We start from the raw sequence: 19236 nt of genomic DNA on the forward strand, positions 1-19236 counted from the left end.
TGTCAAAGTTAGATTTTCAGACTAAATTTATAAGGCAACTTCACATGAAAAGTCAAACTTGCATGCAAGATTTATTTAACATTGGCAGATCTCTTCTTAATTAAAGCTGTTGGTTCCAACTGTCTGCAGCATAAAACACTGAAGTTATATTCAATAAGTATTTATACAGCCATATTTTCTAACATATAGTATTTGTACTAACATATATGAGCTATAACGTTTAATACGCATTGCGTTGCTTGTAGAAAAAATAACTTTTAATTTCAACAGCAGAAAAACTTCAGTTGGTTTGAAACTGTTTTTATTTTGAACCCAATATGAATGCTCGCAAGAAAAATTTCAGTTGGTTTGAAACTGTTTTAATTTGAACCCAATATGAATCCTTTTCAACAGCTAACACAGTAAGTTTAACTGCGCATATAGGAGGGGAAACTGCACAGATTACGCTACCCGAACTGAGTCTTTATGCGTTTTCAAAAATTAGTTAAGCGACATTGAACTGACATACGCAGATTTCAGACGCCCCGGATGGCTGAATGGATTTGAATTTAAACACAGAGGCGAAGCTTCGCTTCACAAACACTTGCGAGATTACGAAAAAGCAGCTTTAGTGCAGTAAAAAAAACCTTGAATTAGTAAAAATTTGTCAAAGTCAGAGATTCGTACCTGCGACCTAGAGATTACACAGAGACGAAGCGGAGCTTCGCATCACTTTCGATACAATACAAACATAAAAAAAAAATTTAATGTTGAAAAAAACTAGGTGAACCAAAATTTTCGTATGTCTACATAAAAACAACTAAGGGCCCAGCAAAAGCTGGAGGTATGTGTTTGATATTGAATGAATTTGCTATACTGATGCGGCACGAAAAAATGTGATTTCAAATATTGACTTTTCCCGAAACCTTAGTTGATTCTCTACTACAACAAATGAGAGGAGTGAAAAATTTTGAGATAATCAATTTTCCCAAGGAGATAACATTTCTCCATCAAAAATTTAATGAACCGGCGCTTCTGCAGGAACCATTATCGCAACCCGTTCTTTCAGTTGAACTTTTCATCTCAGATTTGATTGTGCAAATTTTAAGAAAATTCAATAAGTTTCTAAAAAAACGGTCAAAAAGATTTCCTAAATCCATGAATTTTTCCTACAAAGAACAGGTTGTGGCCACTTAAGCAAAGAAGATCCCTAAAACTGGATTTCTCGATTGAACACAACCTAAAAATTGGCACGCTAGTTTTCGCGTAAAGTCGAAAAGTTTGCAAAAAAATGTCAAAGTTTCAAAACTTCGACTTAATGGAAGGCCATAACTTTTTTTGTTAAACAAACTGTGTATTTCCAGTTAAAAAGGTAGGCTTTGAACAACATGTTGTTTCGATTAAATCTATGATATCGGAATTGGCAGGATAGTTAGCGAGAAAGGTCCAAAAAACGGTCAAAAATCGAAGTTTTGATTTTTTCGAGAGCCATATATTTTGGTGCCGAAAAATTTGGAGGTAGTCTCAAACAAATAAGTTTCCCACAAATCGCTCTGTGAATTAAGCCCAAAATCTCAAATATGGCAGTGTAATTTTCGAGAATAATCAAAAAGTTTACAAAACAGTCAAAAAATCAACTTTATCTTTTGTTTGGGCGCAGCCGCTCATGTAGGAAGCTTTTCGAAACCGTTCTATCCAATGAAAGTAAAATCTCATATTTAAGATTTATGTTTTTCGAGAAAATGAAAAAATTCAAAAACATTTGTCAAATATTCCCCACAGACTTTTTGAAGGCTGTAGACAGAGGGGGTCAAGTAAAACGAGAGTCTAGGGGAGTATACAGACTCGCAGGGGACTAGGCGGTTTTTCAATTGATACTCCTTTTTGAAAATCAATAGAAGTTTCCGCGAAAAACTAAAATTTTTCCAATGAATTTGGAAATAATTTTCAATTGTAAAAAAAAACTCAACCAGCCAATAGGTAAACACACAATCAACAGAGTAAGTGCGGGGAGGGAAATATTCAATTTGTGTTTCCCTTGAAACAAACTACAATTAGCTCATTGAGCCGATAAAATTGGTCCGAAGAATTTTTTTAAGCGAAACAAAAGCAAACAAAGAAGGAAAAATAAAGTCAAGGTAAGTAAAAGACAGAAGCGAAGTTGCACTTCGCATACACAAGCAAAAATATGACCGATAACGCTACTGGGAAAAACTGATTGAGTAAAATTTTGAGTCTACAAAATTTCTTAAGTGACGCACGCCAATTACGACGCATTAGCAGTACCAGTCACTTTGATAAAAAAAATCTACCGACTAACAGGCCTCAATTTATACAGCAGTCTACTGAGGAGTAATAACATGAAAAAAAAAGTAAATGCAATTTAAAAAAATGAAAATTTTTATTTTGAGATTTTTTGCGAAAATCATCACCCCAAACGCCATATTAAGTACAAAGTGATAAATTTCGCTCCTAGTAACAAACCAATTATGGCAAATAAGCTTCCTTTAACCAATTTGGAACAATTTCTATGACGGAGTAAATCTCCGCTTACGTGTTAATAGAGCGAAATATATCGCGCGTTAATTGTCCCAAATTGGCAAAAATGGCATTTTTTAACCCCCATAACTTTACGAGCACAAATATTCCGCCACTTTCGTTACGAAAGCCGGAACAATAATTGTCTGTGTTAATATCCTTAGAATTGTATGTATTAATATCCCTAGAATTGGCTGTACTAAATAGCTGGTTATTGATCAAAATGAACACTTTCAAACTGAACACATTTTATCGCAATATTTGCGACTTAGGCTGGGAAAAAAAGATAGTCCACACTATAGCACAAGCAATGCTTGCGTAACTACAATTTGTAGGAGTAAATCACAAACTAAAACCAAAAAATGCGCGCAGCAAAAAGAAAACAAAGATTTCAAGATATGACAACTACGCCGACAACAGATAAGCAGAAAAATAATTGGCCGACAATTTTATTCGAACCCAGGACCTTTGCCGTACCAGGCATATTCGTTGCCTGCAGGCTAAATTGACCGAAAACAGAGATCAGATGCTATGAAATTTCCAATGCTTAAGTGAAATTTCCAAATAAATGAACACTTTTATTTTAATGAACACTTTTAATTGCGAGTTAGACTAGAAAAAGAAGGTTCGTAATAATACACTCTGTTGATCGCAAGTGTAAATAGAGGAAGCATATGGCTGAGTCCAGGCTCCAGGAGATGAGTCCTGCGAACAAATTTATTTACGGGAAAAAGTCTAGTACCCCATTGCAGGATTCTTGCTTATTGCAAGGGTAATTTAAAGATCAGTAAATTGATTTTTATCATATTCAAATTTTATATAAAGGCGAAGCTGCACGTCGCAAAGATAAGCGATTTATCGGCAAAAAATAGCTCTAAAAATGTAATCGAGTCCCGGACATGGAGATTAGAAATTGTTGACCTGAAGATTCTGGAAGTAAATAACCAATGTGAACAACTTAGTGAAAAAGCCGGCTGCAAAAAAAATAAACGGAGAGCAAAAAAAAAAATGTTTAAACGCTCATGTCAAAATGATTCAAACGGTAGCAAAAATTTCAAATTTTGAAAACAAACATTCTTCTATAAAAATTCAGAAATAGAATAGAATTTTACAATGTGTAAGCAAAAGTTTTTGCTTTTTGATGGCTTTTTTTGCAGTAATCGGTTTGATCAAATTTATCAGGCCTATATTATGTTCAACACAGAGGCGAAGCTACGCTCCGCAAACACAAGCGAGGAAAACGCAATAAGAGCTCAAACAGGCAAACAAATGAAATCAGAAAAAGATTAAAAAAACAGCCTGACAATTTTTTAGTATCACGTTCTCACATCTGCTCCATGACCGCTTGAAATTTTACTAACACTAGCCACCAAAAAGCAGCTACAGTTTATCAAATTGCCAATGTTATGCAGCAAATATTAGACCAAAAAAACTATTTAAGTGTTCCGGATTTGATTATCCGACGGTTTGATTAGGAGTCTCGCGTCCTCGCCGCGGACGCTTGGAAGCAAACAAGTGGCCCAGCTGATGATGGATCATCCTGTTGTAATATTTTAAATCAGATATTGTACAGATATGGAAATGCGTAATTTTCAAAAAAAATGGACTAGAACCCTCAAAATTTTCTGTAGGGAAATAACCGCTTAATTATATTTAAAAAACTACTACTCAATCTTTCAATTAAAGACCAAAAAACTATTTAAGTGTTCCGGATTTGATTATCCGACGGTTTGATTAGGAGTCTCGCGTCCTCGCCGCGGACGCTTGGAAGCAAACAAGTGGCCCAGCTGATGATGGATCATCCAGTTGTAATATTTTAAATCAGATATTGTACAGATATGGAAATGCGTAATTTTCAAAAAAAAGACTATCTCAGATTTGGCTAAGTAGTTTTCGAAAAAAAATGAAAACGATTCCAAAAATCGATCAAAAAGTCAAGAATTTGAATTTTTCTAAATGCATACACTTTTCTCTACTAAAGCATAGAAATTACCTCTGCTTTTCACCTGCTGATTTTTAGATTGAAGATTTCCGCACCTTTATTTTTTAGATTGAACCCTTAATGAGATTTAGCCAGTAGGTTTCAAGAATAGTGACGAAAAGTTTTTAAAAAACGGTAAAAAAAATTAAAGAATTTTTCCGAAGACCGTACCAGCTTTTTTTAAGAACAGGATAAAACAGATTACGCAGGGAAAATATTAACACCATGATAGTTTAAATGAACTATCAACCTCAAAACCAGCAGGAATGTTTTTTTAAAAAAAGAACAACTTTCCAAAAACCGGGCAAAATTTCAAAAATTAGACATTTTTAAGGCCATATTTTTTAAACTCAGGGCATAGCCGATTGCGCTGGTAAGATTCGCATAACTGATTTTTTTTGTTGAACCCTTAACTTCCAATTTGGCAAGGTAGTTTTTGAGAAAAGACGAAAGTTTTTGAGAATGGGCTTTTTGAGGCAACAATTTTTTTCTACAGAATTTAGCAACTTGAGAAAAAGAGAGCCCCTTAATTTGTTCTTTCAATTGAAACCAGATTTGAGCATTTAATATAACAAATAGGTCAAAAATCCCCTTAAGAAACTTTCGAAGGCCGTAGAACCCACATAGAAGAGCAGCCAATTTTTCCATTGGTTCCATTTTTTCGACAAATTATTTCAGCAAAAATGTTCCACAGTGTGGCAAAAAAAACTAAAAACAACAAATCCCATACATTTTCATTAGAAATGTTTTTTTCAAACAGGATCTAACACTAGCCAAAAATAAAGCAGCCTTATATACCATTAACTTATATAGGCTTAAATAAAGTTAAATATGATTAAATTAAAATACAACAAAAGTGCTACCAAACGAGCACTTTCATTTGCAATTTAGATTAGAAAAAAATCATCGTAATAAAACACTACGCTTCGCTTGTGTTAAAAATAAATGTAATTAGATTTTTTCGTCCTACTTCACATTTGTCCAACATTTTGATGATAATTTATCAGAAACTTTCAAGTTTTCAACTGAAATTAAATAGAAGCTGTTCAAAGCGTAGACAGTAAATAACAGATAATTTAATTATCAGTAAATTAGTTTTATATATTTCAAAATTTAACACTGAGGTGAAGCTGCAAATACAAACGATAAATCGGCGCAAAGTAGCTCTACAATGTAATCGAGCCTCGGACCTTGAAATTACGATCTAGCAAAAAAATGCAAAAATGGACAACAGGTTGGAATCGAACCAATCACCCTTAGTGTCTTCCCAAGCATCAGGGTTACCTCTAAGCTAAATACGCAGAAACCGTAATTGGATTTAATTTTTTTGAAGCGATTTCTGCTAGCAAATAAAAATTGTTTTAACCTTTTTATGGTTAAAAATTGTTTTAGCCTGGCTAATCGCAAGAATAATTGAATAATTGAACGTGGCTGTGTTGATAGATCTTACTTTGGCAAGAACTCCCTCAGAATGTCTCTGCATATGTCCTGTTCTGCGAAGGTTAGCCAGAACTCACAGGCCTCTAGAGCCACTGCCTCGTCCTTGTCAAGAGATCGCTCCAGAATGTACTGTCGAACAAACAAAAATAACACACTGAGACAAAGCGGAGCCTCGAAAATCCTATCAGCAAAAAATCCTATCTTCGAAAGAGCTGCAAGAGAGATTTTTTTCGATAATTCATCAAAACTATAATAATTCATCAAATCTAGAAATTACGAACTAAGCATTATATGCACACTGAACAACAACAAAAAAATGTCTAGGTCATATTTTGACTGCTAATTCACCCAGAAAAATTCTAGCAAAAAATAATTACTAAGAAAGCGAAAAATAGCCGCAGTAGAAACGGACTGAGTATCAGATAAAAAAATCCGCCAAAACTTGGGTTATTTGCGTTGAAGTTTGAATGCTTTGTGCAAATTCTTCTTAGTTATCAGATAATTATGAAGTAAATGCTCAGTATTTTCGGCTGGTGTAAATTTTAGCTGGTTTATACTTAAGCTGATTTATATACAACGAATTGCAAGATACAAGCAAACCATCGTGCAACTCACTCCAATGATCTGGCTCATGTGCGGCAGCAGCTGTTCCAGCCTTACTTCCAGCAACATCACCAGCGCCCTGCACACATTCTTCCTAACTTCGGGGTCACTGTCAGAGGAGAGTGCGAACAGAGCTTCAATGAATAACTCCATGTGCTCCCCCAGAGTGGAGAAGCGTCCAAATATGAACTGATTCACACACGCCAGAGAGTGCGACCTTACTTTGGCCTGAAAAACAAAAAGTTTCTCAATTTTCCAATTTCAAAACAAACAATTTATGATTGGCACTTTTTTGATATAAGTAACCCAATTTGAGAACATAGCCAACAGACAATTGGAAAAAAGTAATAAACTTAAATAAACCGAAAAAAAACACTGACTTAGTTGAAAAAAAAAACTCAACTTTCGAATTTCAAAGAAAAAAATAGATACCATTTAAGTTCTTCGAATTTCTAGAACAATTTATGATTGGTGCTTTTTTGATAACATTCACCCAATTTGAGAAAACAGGATCAACAGATAAAGTTTTTATTCCGTTGCAAATCTAAAAAACAATTTCCACTTTCGTTCACGTTTTTTCGCGCCATTTCCACGTTCGTATTTGGACAGTACTATTTATGTAAACTTTCAGCAGATGAATTTTAATTGAACTCAAAAAGTGCATTTATACCTAAGTGGATTCATAAATGCATCAATATGTATGAATGCACATCTGTAGTTATTTGAGCATTTTAAGACTTATTCCTGAAAAAAAATCACCAAGACCTATATAAGAGTTCATTACTCTTAAAACCAGGACCAAGAGGTAACTTTTTAAATTCACTTAACAATAGGACTAAAGTCGGCAACTAAACTGACTAAAATGCAATTGCTTGCCAGTAAAGAGTAAGAATTTTTTTTTTCGGAAAACAAATAAACTCAGTAAATGCACTATAGGCAATTTCCTCAAAATAGAGGTCAAAATAAAATGGTCATTTGGGGTCTGAGCACCGCGCCAAATGCGATACAGAAACATCTTAATGTTCAAAACAAACGGTAACTTAGCAAAAAACAGGTACATGCCACATTATTTAAAACAGTTTCCGTTAACAAAAGATTTCAAGAAAACACAACTCATCTGACAACCTGACCAATACGAAATCAATTAAAATTATTTTATCCAGCAAAATAAATAGACAGCTGCAACATGAAATCAAAACACATACTTCAAATCCCTGCAATCCTCGTCATTTCTTTGAAATGCGTTGCATGGCTCTCAAAAGTATCCAAGATGAAACTTTTCAAGAATAAATTATAAGCCCAGTTTTGCTCAAAATTTTTGAAATATTTTTGAGCACTGAAAATTATTACCTGTGGGTGTTTGAGGAAGAGGATGAACTTGGGGATCATGACTGCGAGGTACTGGGCGGCAGGCTCCGTCTCAAAGGCCTCATACGAGTCCTCGCATATCTTCTGCAGGGCTCCAAATGAACCCTAAAAACACCAAAATAGATCGACATTTAAAAACTACTATCTAAACTACTCATGTTTTGCTCAACACTATCACAGACAATCGATTTGAAACTTTGTGAAGATATGGATAAATAGTTAAATTTGAGTTGTTGTTGTTATTATTATTACTACTATTATTATTCCTATCCTTATTGTGATATCCGCACAACTTGGGATATACGTGCGTAGACATAGTGTCTAAGACAAAGATGTCCAGAAACTCTCCGGCTACCTGAGTCAACACATTTCAAAATTTCCCTAACTTTTAATCACACAGCGAAATCTTTTGTCGAACCCGAGATTTGAGCTTCCGAACTTGTGATTGTAAAATCATTGACTGCACCGCTCGGCCAAACGCGCTTAATAATTTTTTTTGAAATTTCCACTTGCTTTGACTGATCAATGGTTACTTGTTACACAGATTCTAAATATATAGAAATAAGCCTCGAAATAGTGAAACTTTGTAACATATAGGCTTCGCACCTCCGACCTCGAGACTTGGAGTCTCCACCTTCTGCCCTCTCGGACACGAACGCTTAACAACCGACAAACACTAGTCACATATAAAGCAACTACATATGCTAATAAATTGCCAATGCCATGCAGCAAAAGTAGCACCAAATACATATAGACACAATTTTGCAAGTAAATAATTTGAAATATAACAAACTGAAGGCATCCACACTAGTTTTGCATGTTATAAATTTAAAGCATAAAACCACATTATGTATAAATTCTGCATTTGAAAAATTTCGAGATATAGTGAGCTAGAAAGTTTCTGAAATCGAGCTTTTATCATTGTCTTATTGTTGGAAACAAAAAGCTTTTTTCGGTTCATTTGATGAATTCTAAATGCATCAACTGTGCAAACTTATTACTATTCGAATGTCAAAACACATTTTATGAAAAAGCCGTAAAGGTGCCCCAAAAATGACACCAATATTTGCGACTTAGGTTAAAAAAAAAATAGTCGTAGTATAACACTAACGCTAGTGTAAACAGCAGTAACAAGCCGGAAAGTCTTGATCGCACCAGTTGAACCGAAAATTTTTTCCACAATGAAATTTAAAAAAAGTAAAGTATTTTAGACCCCCCTCGAAACGTTTACATCAAAAACTTTTTCACCCATCAAACAACGCAATAGGCCACTTAGCCGATATAATAAAAGTCGAAACCTTTTAAGCCGAATAAAGAGATGAAGAGGTAATTAAAAGGAAAGTTAAAATGAAAAATCGAAACGGGAGCTGAACTTACGACCAATATAAACAAATTTCGAACACGTCTGATATTGAAAAAGCAGGTAGCTCAAAATATGTCTGCTATATGACAAAAGTACATATATGGAGATGGCCACAAATTTGAGTCATCCTGTGAACAATTATTTACGGGAAAAGTCTAGTAGCCGGTTGCAATAACGTCACTTATCGCAATGAAATATCCATACAGTAGGTCGAAGCTGAGTTTCGCACCGCTTGCGATACAACAGGTACAGAATGAAAACAGCATGAAGAACAAAAGTAGCAAAGAGGACCTCGAACGATGTTACCTTTGAATGAAGAACAAGTAAAACGATTTTTTTTTCAATTTAAAAGTTTTTTTTTCTCACGTTTATAGGTATTCAAGTTTTTTTGAAGAGATCCTTGTGGAGTTGATTTCGAGCCTTCAAAATTTTGTTCCAAAGTCATCAATTTCGAAAACAATAACCGCAATTTCTAGGAAATATAATATTAGGTAGATAATTTATCGAAACTTTTCGGTGCTTTTCTTGGAAAAAACCATGTACTGCCCACATAGAAACGACGAGTGCTGTATATAAAAGGTATGCAAGGTGGCATACAAAATTTTGAAACTAATCCGACAGAGCTGAAGTCAACGACCGAGAAGCCGAAAAATCATGAGCAAAAAATTGATATCGAAATTCTATTATCACTACATAAAATGGTTAGAATTCTAGATACAGCATGTACCAGTAGTTACATTTGAATTTTTAAGAAATTGAGCATGTCACCAGCACAGCATCATCACAAATGACTCAAGTGACTTTATTAATCAAGTTGTTAACGCAAAAAAGTCTAGATTCCGATTTGATGAGGGTTGCTCATCGCAAGCGTAATTAATACTATCGTTTAACGCACCTCTGGTGCTTCAAATTTTTTCGACAACTCATGAAAAACCCCATATATTCGAAACAAGATCTGCAAACTTTTAGTGCACTCTGACTGCAACCAATTACAGGGTTGGTAATTTCAAACTTTCTAATTTTTTTAATTCCCATTTTGAAAAACAATAAAAGCGTCATCTCGAAAACTTAATGGGCTTCTGGAGAGAAAATTTACTTAATTGGAGGCCAGATTTGCAACCACTGAGAACCCCTGAGAGCACCCTACTTAAGATTCCCGACAAAAATTGAATAAATCATAGAAAAACGTCTTTCCTCGGAAACTAAAGGGATTTGAGCATTCATATTTAGAGGCAAGATTTGAGACGCCTGGGTAAAAGCTGACAATAAAGTTGTGTCTTCATCAAGTTAGTAGTTTCAAATTGAGCGAATTTCTTGTTAGATAATTTCTTGAAGAAAAATCAAAAAAACGTCACATCTCGGAAACTTAAAGCATTTCAGCAAACGCATTTGAGCAATCACATGTTGCACGATTTGTAACTCCTGGGAAGGCCCTGACAGCACTCAACTACAAAGTTAAGAATTTCAAGTTATCAAAAAAAATAATTTAAATTTCTGAAATTTTTTAAAGAAAAGTAAAAAGAAACGTCATATCTCGATAACTACAAGTATTTGAATAATCATAATTGGAGGCAAGATTCGCAACACCTTAGAGTACCCCGACAGCACCCATCTACAGGGTTGGGAACTTCAGCTTTTGCGAAAAAAAAATTAATATAAGTTTATATTAATATAAATTAATATAAAAAACGTCATATCTCGATAACTACAAGTATTTGAACAATCACATATGGAGGCAAGATTTGCAACTTTTTGGAGTACCCTGACAGCACCAAACTACAGGGTTGGCAATTTCAAATTTTGAAAATAATTTGTTTTCTGAAAATTTTTGAAAAAATCACCAAAATCGTCTTATCTCGTTAAGTAAAAAGAATTTGGCCATTCAAAATTGGAGGCCAAATTCGCAACCCCTCGGTGAATCCGGACAGCAACTTCTCGGTGAATCCGGACAGCATGCCAATATTGGGCTGCTTATTTTAAACTCGGTGAAATAACCACTAAATTCAATCGAACAAAAATTCTTAACCATTGCAATATACGATATGGCTTAAACGTGCAAAAATTCTTTCGTTAAACATGCAAAAATAATACGTTCAAAAAGCTTAAACAAGGCGAGATAGTGATGCCCATATTTAAATATAATAGATATATAATAGATTATTAATAAGCAGTCGTCAAAATTGACATTTTGCTTAAAAAATGTGTAAAAAAAACTTATATGTTTTGCCACTGCGAAACGAAAAATGTATTTCGTTTTTAAGCTCACCTCAACAGTTTCGATATTCTCCGAATCGAGAAGGGACAGTAACGTCGGCACTAGTTCTGGCCAGCCAACTATGCTTCCTTTGGAGGATATGGTTGTAATTAGGATGCCGATGGTGGCACGAATGAGGGGGGAACGGTCGCCGACACATTTGAGGCACTCCTGTTTTATGAACTTTTTCACTTCTGGTGGAAATGAGTCGAAGTGGTTCTTCACATTGTTTTTCAGAATCAACCCTGATAAAGACCTTGTAGGCTCATCTAAACATGAAAACATTTAACATTAATTAGCAGAACCGATTTGGCCGCTCGCTTTGAACTATAGCAAAACGAAGCTTTCATCACTTCTCCGTAGCTTATACAAGTGATGCAGAATTGAATTTGCTGTTCCTATTTAGATTTTTTTGACTTTAATGATAGCAAAAACTATATGAAATTAACAAACTAAATGCTACTCTCTTTACATTGTGAATTTGACAAGAATTATATTTAAGGCTGAGCGCAGTTCGGTTGTTTGCTGGGTTATTCTTAAGGTGTTAAACAAAAAGTACTGCAGCAGAAAAAGTTCAAAATACATAAGCTACAAATTTTAACGCGATGACTTATATCGGAGTCTACAATTCTGCATGAGTTCAAAAAATCTGTACAAATAAAACATCAGTACCAAAATATCAACAATAGCAGAACAAAATTTCCGATTAAATCGCAAGGCGGCTACGACTACAGTGAACAGTAATAAAAAATCTTTCATTAACGATGAAGAAAAATAGTGCATTTTTGGAGATTTGAGAGACTGGGAGGGAGTGCTAGATTATTTCTGAATTTTCAGAAAACGTTTATTCTACTCCAAAGCAGAAAAATCTTATCAAACAGTTTGAATAGCGAGTACTTAAATCTGGCAGCATGGCTTATCAAAAAAGTTAGCAAAAAGGCATACTTTTCTATACCACATTTCATGTTTCAAATGTTGGTCGTCGGAATTAAGCAATTGTTGCGCATTCAGCTTTTCTTTTGATTTCTCTTTCAACTCACTTCGAGATCTTTAATCAGTGTTTATTTGTGCTTCCAAATTTTTCCCAGGGAATGCTAAGTAAAAGATCAGTGAAGTTGGAAGGACATAGTTGAGACCCCTTCTGGGACAAAGCGTCTAGATCGTTCAAAAATGATTGTTTTTAATTACGATCTTTTTTGTTCCATTGAAGTGCAATAAGATAAATGGCAACAAGGTAGTTGAGGGTGTCTTAATGCTATCCGTTCACTGGGTTTGACCTCATAATTTCATTCGAGAAATTCTTTGACTGAATTTATATTGATAGTATCCAAGTGGGCATTCTGTAAGCTTTTCGCCTGCCCTCTTTATTATTTTTCTTTTGTTAATTTATCTTTAAATTATTTTGTTGAATAAATGAAAGTTTTTTGTTCATGCTTGCAGTAAATATACTGGAGAAATAAATTCTTTTTTTTTCTTTACTATTTTTTTCATTTCGATGAACAGTTTATTAATTATTTAAGTGGGGCGAACGATCTGTCGCAGGGGCGGATCTAGGATTTTCTCGATGGGGGGGGGGGGGGGGGGAGCGGCGGATTTTCAAAAATTCGAAAATTTTGATGACCTTTTTTTTTAGGTCGACCAAATTGATTTTTCGAGCTCTCCCAAAGCACTGTTTTGCCCCTATTTTGCCCCGTTTTTGGCCGCTTTTTGAAAAATGTTGACAAAAAAATCGCGTTTTTTTTTGGCGCGCGCTCCCCCTCAAAGTTAGTATATATTGGCGCTGAAGGCGCCTTTAGAAAAATTTTAGGGTCAGTCGGCCAAAAATGGATTTCTGAAAAAGTATCAAAGGGGGGACCCTTTGGGTCGGCAGGGGGTCGAATCCCTGAGGGGGAGGGGGTCGCCCCCCCCCTAAATCCGCCCCCGATCTGTCGAAAAGGTTATTTGTACGATTTTGTTGCGCTGGTTCATTGGGGATTCAAGCTTTAGCGCATGTTCTACCGCATTTTCTCCCAGGCGTATTCGTTACCACCAGGCTAAGTGTGCAAAAAATACTACAAAATTTGAATTCGCTATGAACCAAGGTACCACAAGGAGTCCAATGAGTCCTGTGAACAAAGTTTTTTACGGGAAAAAAGTCTAGTACCCGATTGCAATACCCTTGCTTATCGCAAGGGTAATGAGTCTGTTGAGAAATATTTAATAAACTAATCTGACTAACAGTTTATATGCTCTATCATATCTCTGTGTACTCTAAATCCTTTCTTCTTCCATTTAATCATATTTATACTATAGATGAAATTATCAACAAAAAAATATGTCAACGAAGCCTTCATCTTTGATTACTGCACAAAAAGCAATAGTTTTTATTAAAGGTAACATGAAAGCAAGTTAACTTAAAATGATCGTAACGGCAGTCGAACTTCAGGACAGAGTGACTATACCGTCTTAATTAACTATATTAAAACAAGTCTCGGAAACATTAAACCACTAAAGAAATGTCAAAATCATGTTCAGCTATTTCATTCTATGCTTCGGCGACTGATGGCTTCAATTTTTGCAATATCTTTCAAGTCTCTATTAAACTTTAAGGCATCTGTTTTGTCCACGGATATCTTGCAACGCAATTTTCAATTAGTTTTTGTTTTCTGGAAATGTTTAATTTCCAGATTTCAGGTTCTTTATAAAACTCTACACCACAGAAGAAGAGGATCGGATCTTCTTACACTTAGCTTGAGGAATAACGTCAAAAACTTGATTCACTTTTTTTAAGATACTGGATTACGGCGGGGTAAAAAAAGTTGGAAGGTTAAAAAAAAACATTTCGTTTTAAAACATAAATGGGACATACTAAGCTGTTAAAAGGTAAGACACCCTTCAAAGGAAGCCAAACAAAGATTTATGGTCGCTGTTTTTTAAAATGTTACAAGATGATTTGCATTATTTTTTAAAATGTTACTGCGTAAATTTTACTATTCTTATTTTAGAGCTAAGACCAGACTGCTCCTATGAGGGCAAAGCAATGAGTTTTCTCAACGCCCTTTCACGTAACTTATCTGCTAGATAATTATCTTAAATTAAGATTGGTTACCTTCGGCTGTCAATTGCGTCAAGACGTAGACCAGGTAGTTATTGAAATCTGCGAAATGGTTAAGCTCCTCGAGTTTCTAGAACAGAACAACAGTGATGAAATGGGAAGAAGGTACGCAGGTCATCTTCGAAATTAACCCCTAGATATCTTCCTTTTAGCCATCGCAAAGCAGATGGACCAAAAAACGATCCCACCGCTCTCGTACTCCCTTCCCTATCCGGCTTTTGGGGATAAAATTCATATGGTTACTGGAAAAATTTGCTTTTGTTTCAGCCAATCACAAATGAGTAATTTGCTCCAATCGAACCGTGACACTTTTGGAAAAAGAATCAATTTTTTACACCAAATCGATCAGGCGAAATAAAATTTTTCCTATTTGCTTCAATAAAAAAAACATTTTATGCTTCAGTAATTTAACAGTATTGTTTAATTTTTGACCAAAAAAAATACTTTTAGACAAATTTTTTGGCTAATTTTTCTGTCGACCAATTTCTGTTGTCGAAACAATAAAAACCTAATCCAAATTGCAGAACTTGAATATGAGTGGGGGAACAATTATCATAAATGAACAAGTTGCCGGTTGCTGTGCAATTAGCACCGAAAGTTCCAACCAGTTCTGTTCAAATTAAGTCGCTTTTTTGTGCGAGGTTTGAGCAGATCAACACAACTAGCGATCCAGTGCAGAAATGTCTGAATTCTAAATGATTATCGTAGATCATTAAATTATAAGCAAGAAAACCATTTTAAAAAAATTCATCAGTAAAATGATTTTGTCAAATCGAACCAAACCTTCTAAGCAATCAAAAGAAGCCCGATGCGAAAACCAATGAGAGCTCAAAATACTGACGTAAGAGCGTAAAATCAGCAATACAAAATTTAACAAAACATAATTTTAAAAAAGCTCAATAAAGTACCCTATTTTCTATAAAAAGTTGAATTCATGTCTCAAATTCCAAAAAATCAACTTTTTGAGCAAGATAGGCTTTCAACAAGTTGAAATAATTACTTAGACCTTAGGCGAACCAAACAAAATAGAGCAACACAAAAATAAGATGAAAAACGAAACACGGTTAAGCTTTACTTTTTCCGAAAATAAAAAAAATCCGCTTTTCTACCGGCTGTCATTTCTGTTAATTAAAATGATGACCTAAAGATGACGCTGATTCAGCGATACAGACGATGATATGAACACAAGCAATCAGTATTCGAAAATCAAAATATATTTTTTTCCAATTATTATTCTTGAAAAGATCAAAGGTGATTTTTCTAGAAAACCAATACGGTAACAGTTATTGTTTTTCAAAGCTTAAAGCACAATAAAAAAAAGATAGCGCGCTCATATGAGAGAATCATAAAAAGCCAGAGGATCAAAAGAAGATGAACAATAAAAACTAAAATGAAAAAATTGATTTAAATAGTTTTTTTTTCGAAAAACGAATAACAGGTTTATCTCAAAACCGAAGCAAGCATCAGGTGCCGTTTTCTGACTCTACCAAAAAGACTCGAAATATATGCAGATTGATTCGGTGGACTTGCGCTGTCAATAACTTAAAAATGAAACTGCTTAAAAAGAAACATTTCTGCCAAAAATCATCGACCGATCTTTTCAGACAGAGTACATCCAACTGAGCCCATGCAAGTGAACAAATTCAAGAGAAGCGTCAGCTTCCAAAACAAAATTCTAGCCCAAACCCAAGAATAGTAATTAATAAATTTTACCCGAAACTGAGTATATCATTGTAGAAAAAATCATCATGCATCAAAAGAAGTTCTCAAAACATCCCGGATTTGAGTTTTGAAAAATTATATGAATAGATGAAATAAAACACTAAAGCACAAAATACTTATGCATGCTTAAATCAAACAATTCGATTAGACAAAAAACCAATGCTAGATGAAAAACCGCAAATTACCAGTAGCGCTCGAACCAATTTGCACAGCATAGCTATTTAAATAGACTGTAGCTATAATATGTTGACTGTAGCTTAAGAATGAAGAAACAGCCTTAAACTACTATTTATTTAAACTGGGCTTAAACATTACTGGATATGTCTCGCTCAAGTACATAATAGATATCTTTCGGCCAACGTTAAGTAGTTTTCCTTGAGTACAGTTATTGAAAAATTAACAACAAAAAATAAAACTTGTTCTATAACTCAGTCTTCGTAATGTTTAGTGCCGATAAAGCGCTTAAAAACAAGCTTCGAACTAATTTATAACCTGGTAGAGCTTTAAGGAGTAATTCCTCCCTAGAGCTTGATAAAAAGAAAAAAATTCGAATCAACGTTTGACAACACTGAGAATCTAGTAATGTCGATCAACTCTTCATTTAGATGACGATTAACTAACTCAGCATTCGAGCACTTCAGAATTTTACTTATGGTGCTATATTAGAAATAACACAGATGAAGCGGAGCTTCGCGTCACTTGCAATATAGCGAAAGCGCAGCATTGAAAGCTACCAAATAGAAAGTGAGATGAAATTGTCCTATTGAAATTGTCTCAGAGCATTTCATTCTATTGATGAAGTTATTAAAAAACGAATCCAAAAAGCCTATACATTTGATTTGATAGCTGCATAAAAAGCAAGCATTTTTCAGTTTTCTTTCATTTTAACATAACATGAAAGCATGTTAATGTAAGAAACATTAAGCAAGTTAATGTAAAATCATATCAACGATAGTCGAACTTCAGCACAAAGTGAACAAACCGTCTTAATTAATTATATTTAAAAAGTCTCGGAAACTTTAAACCACTACAGAAATGTCAAAGTCAAGTTCAACTATTCCATGCGATGATTCGGCGACTGATGGCTCCAATTTTTGCAATATCTTTCAAGTCTCTATTCAATTTCAGGGAAAAAATCTGACTTGTTTCTTCAAGAACCTTCAACTTTTGAATTTCGAAAAAATAGATGGCCTTAAAGATCTTTGAATTTGGTGAACAATTGTTTTTGTTAAAATCTTTTTTGTTAAAATCAACCCAATTTGAGAAAAGTGGACCAATAAGTAAAATTGGACCCTTTTATTTCGCTGAGAAAACTCAGAATTAACTTCCCGTTTTCGAAATCAGACGTCGATCACAATTTTCGTGAACTTTAGACTTTTGCTGTACGATAATGGAGTTTGCCTTCCTTATAACAATGGAAATGCACTGAGCTTAAAAAGATATCGCAAGTCTAACCGCGAAAAATCAAAATTCAGCGTGAACAAACTAAGACTTTATCCTGAAAGAAAACAATTGAAAATCAGCAAGATCTATATAAGAGTCTTCACTACGTTCATTACTCCTAAAAAAACAGAAGTTTCATGTCGGTTTTAACAACCTGTTGCACTTTTCTCTGTGTTTCGGTATTTGGCGATTGAGACTCTTGAAGAAGCTGTAAAATCTGACGCAGGTCAGATTGATTGGGCTCCCAGATACAGTTGCTGGACGGTATGCTCTCAATCATTGCTATTGGTCATTAATATCTTAAGCATTTGAGCAAAAACATTGTAGAAGGCAGCATCAAACAAAACAAACACAAGAATATATTATACCCAGGCGAAGCGGCGCTCTCCGTCATTTCCTATACACGAAAAGACAGTCAAAAAACATTAATTAAATGTGAAACTTCGAATCTTGAAAAATATTTTCTGGCTAAAATGTTTGTTTCATTTACTGCAGGCGTGAAAAGATTTCGATTCCTGGCAACAATCCAACCCAATTTCTCAATGTTACATAATATATATTGTGCAATCAATTTTTCTCTTTTTTTTTCTTTTTTCATCTTTTCTTCTATTGGTAATCAGAAGGTCAAAAGTATCATAGTAACCGAGGTTACAGTCAGGGGTCCCTTCATCACGTATTCCAGTCAAAATCCTTGGAATTTTCTAGATATGGAAGTAGTAGTAGTAGTAGTAGTAGTAGTAGTAGTGTAGGCTTTAGGATTTCTCCATTGTAACATTCGCCCAAATATCACACAGCGACGGAGCGTAGAAAAAGTACCTATCAACGACTGGCAGGCGTCAGTTACCTTAATTCTACTCGTTTTTCACCGTCTCGACCTTGCCAGTTGATTTTCTGGTCTGTTTAGGGCAAAGTAAAAATTACCATTTTTAGGCCATCAGTCAAACGACTTTTGATCAGCTTTCGTTTGCATGCGAACACAACCACATAGCTGAGTCTCGGATCCTCAGACTACGTGATTGTCATTAAAAACACGGCTCGAACAACCTATTTTATTATGTTTTTGTGTGACAGTTTTATATTAAATCCATTGGAGATGGATTGACCCTTTCCTTTTTCTATCTACTCATGCTCTGAAATATTAAATAATAACGGTGTTAATTAAGATCTAGGACATTACAGCAGCTGTTATAGTCAGTTTTCACAGTCCCTTCACATATAACAGTCTCTGGGGGACCAAGCCTCCGCTCCCGTGATTTTCTTGAGATAACACTCTTATCTCCTATATTTCGTGTCCCGGGAAGGTTCCGTGGTATTTCTCTTCCCCCCACTGAAGCCTCCGTCTCCACAAATATCTGTCGCTAAGGTCCTTATCGTGTGTTCTTGCCACGATAAGAGGCTCCGTGTTTTTCTGTCTCTGATACAACTGTTCTTCACAAAATATGGCGTCGTTC

The 19236-nt window shown here is 34.9% G+C and overlaps 1 protein-coding gene across 1 annotated transcript in view; it reads right to left on the reverse strand.

Annotated features, from left to right (window-relative positions):
- The window catches only part of LOC134853862 (transportin-2-like), a 37405-nt gene extending 19325 nt beyond the window's left edge, over window positions 1-18080 (reverse strand). Inside the window, exons 1-6 of the mRNA XM_063869810.1 lie at window positions 17940-18080; window positions 14615-14690; window positions 11539-11795; window positions 7892-8014; window positions 6554-6769; window positions 5949-6067 (exon numbers count right to left, since the gene is read on the reverse strand). Coding sequence (XP_063725880.1) covers window positions 5949-6067; window positions 6554-6769; window positions 7892-8014; window positions 11539-11795; window positions 14615-14690; window positions 17940-18065 — 917 coding nt within the window. The 5' untranslated portion in view covers window positions 18066-18080. The remainder of the gene's footprint in view (window positions 1-5948; window positions 6068-6553; window positions 6770-7891; window positions 8015-11538; window positions 11796-14614; window positions 14691-17939) is intronic.
- Window positions 18081-19236: the final 1156 nt, after the last annotated feature.

Source organism: Symsagittifera roscoffensis, chromosome 9 (assembly GCF_963678635.1).
Source record: "Symsagittifera roscoffensis chromosome 9, txSymRosc1.1, whole genome shotgun sequence".
Taxonomy (NCBI): Eukaryota; Metazoa; Xenacoelomorpha; order Acoela; family Convolutidae; genus Symsagittifera; species Symsagittifera roscoffensis.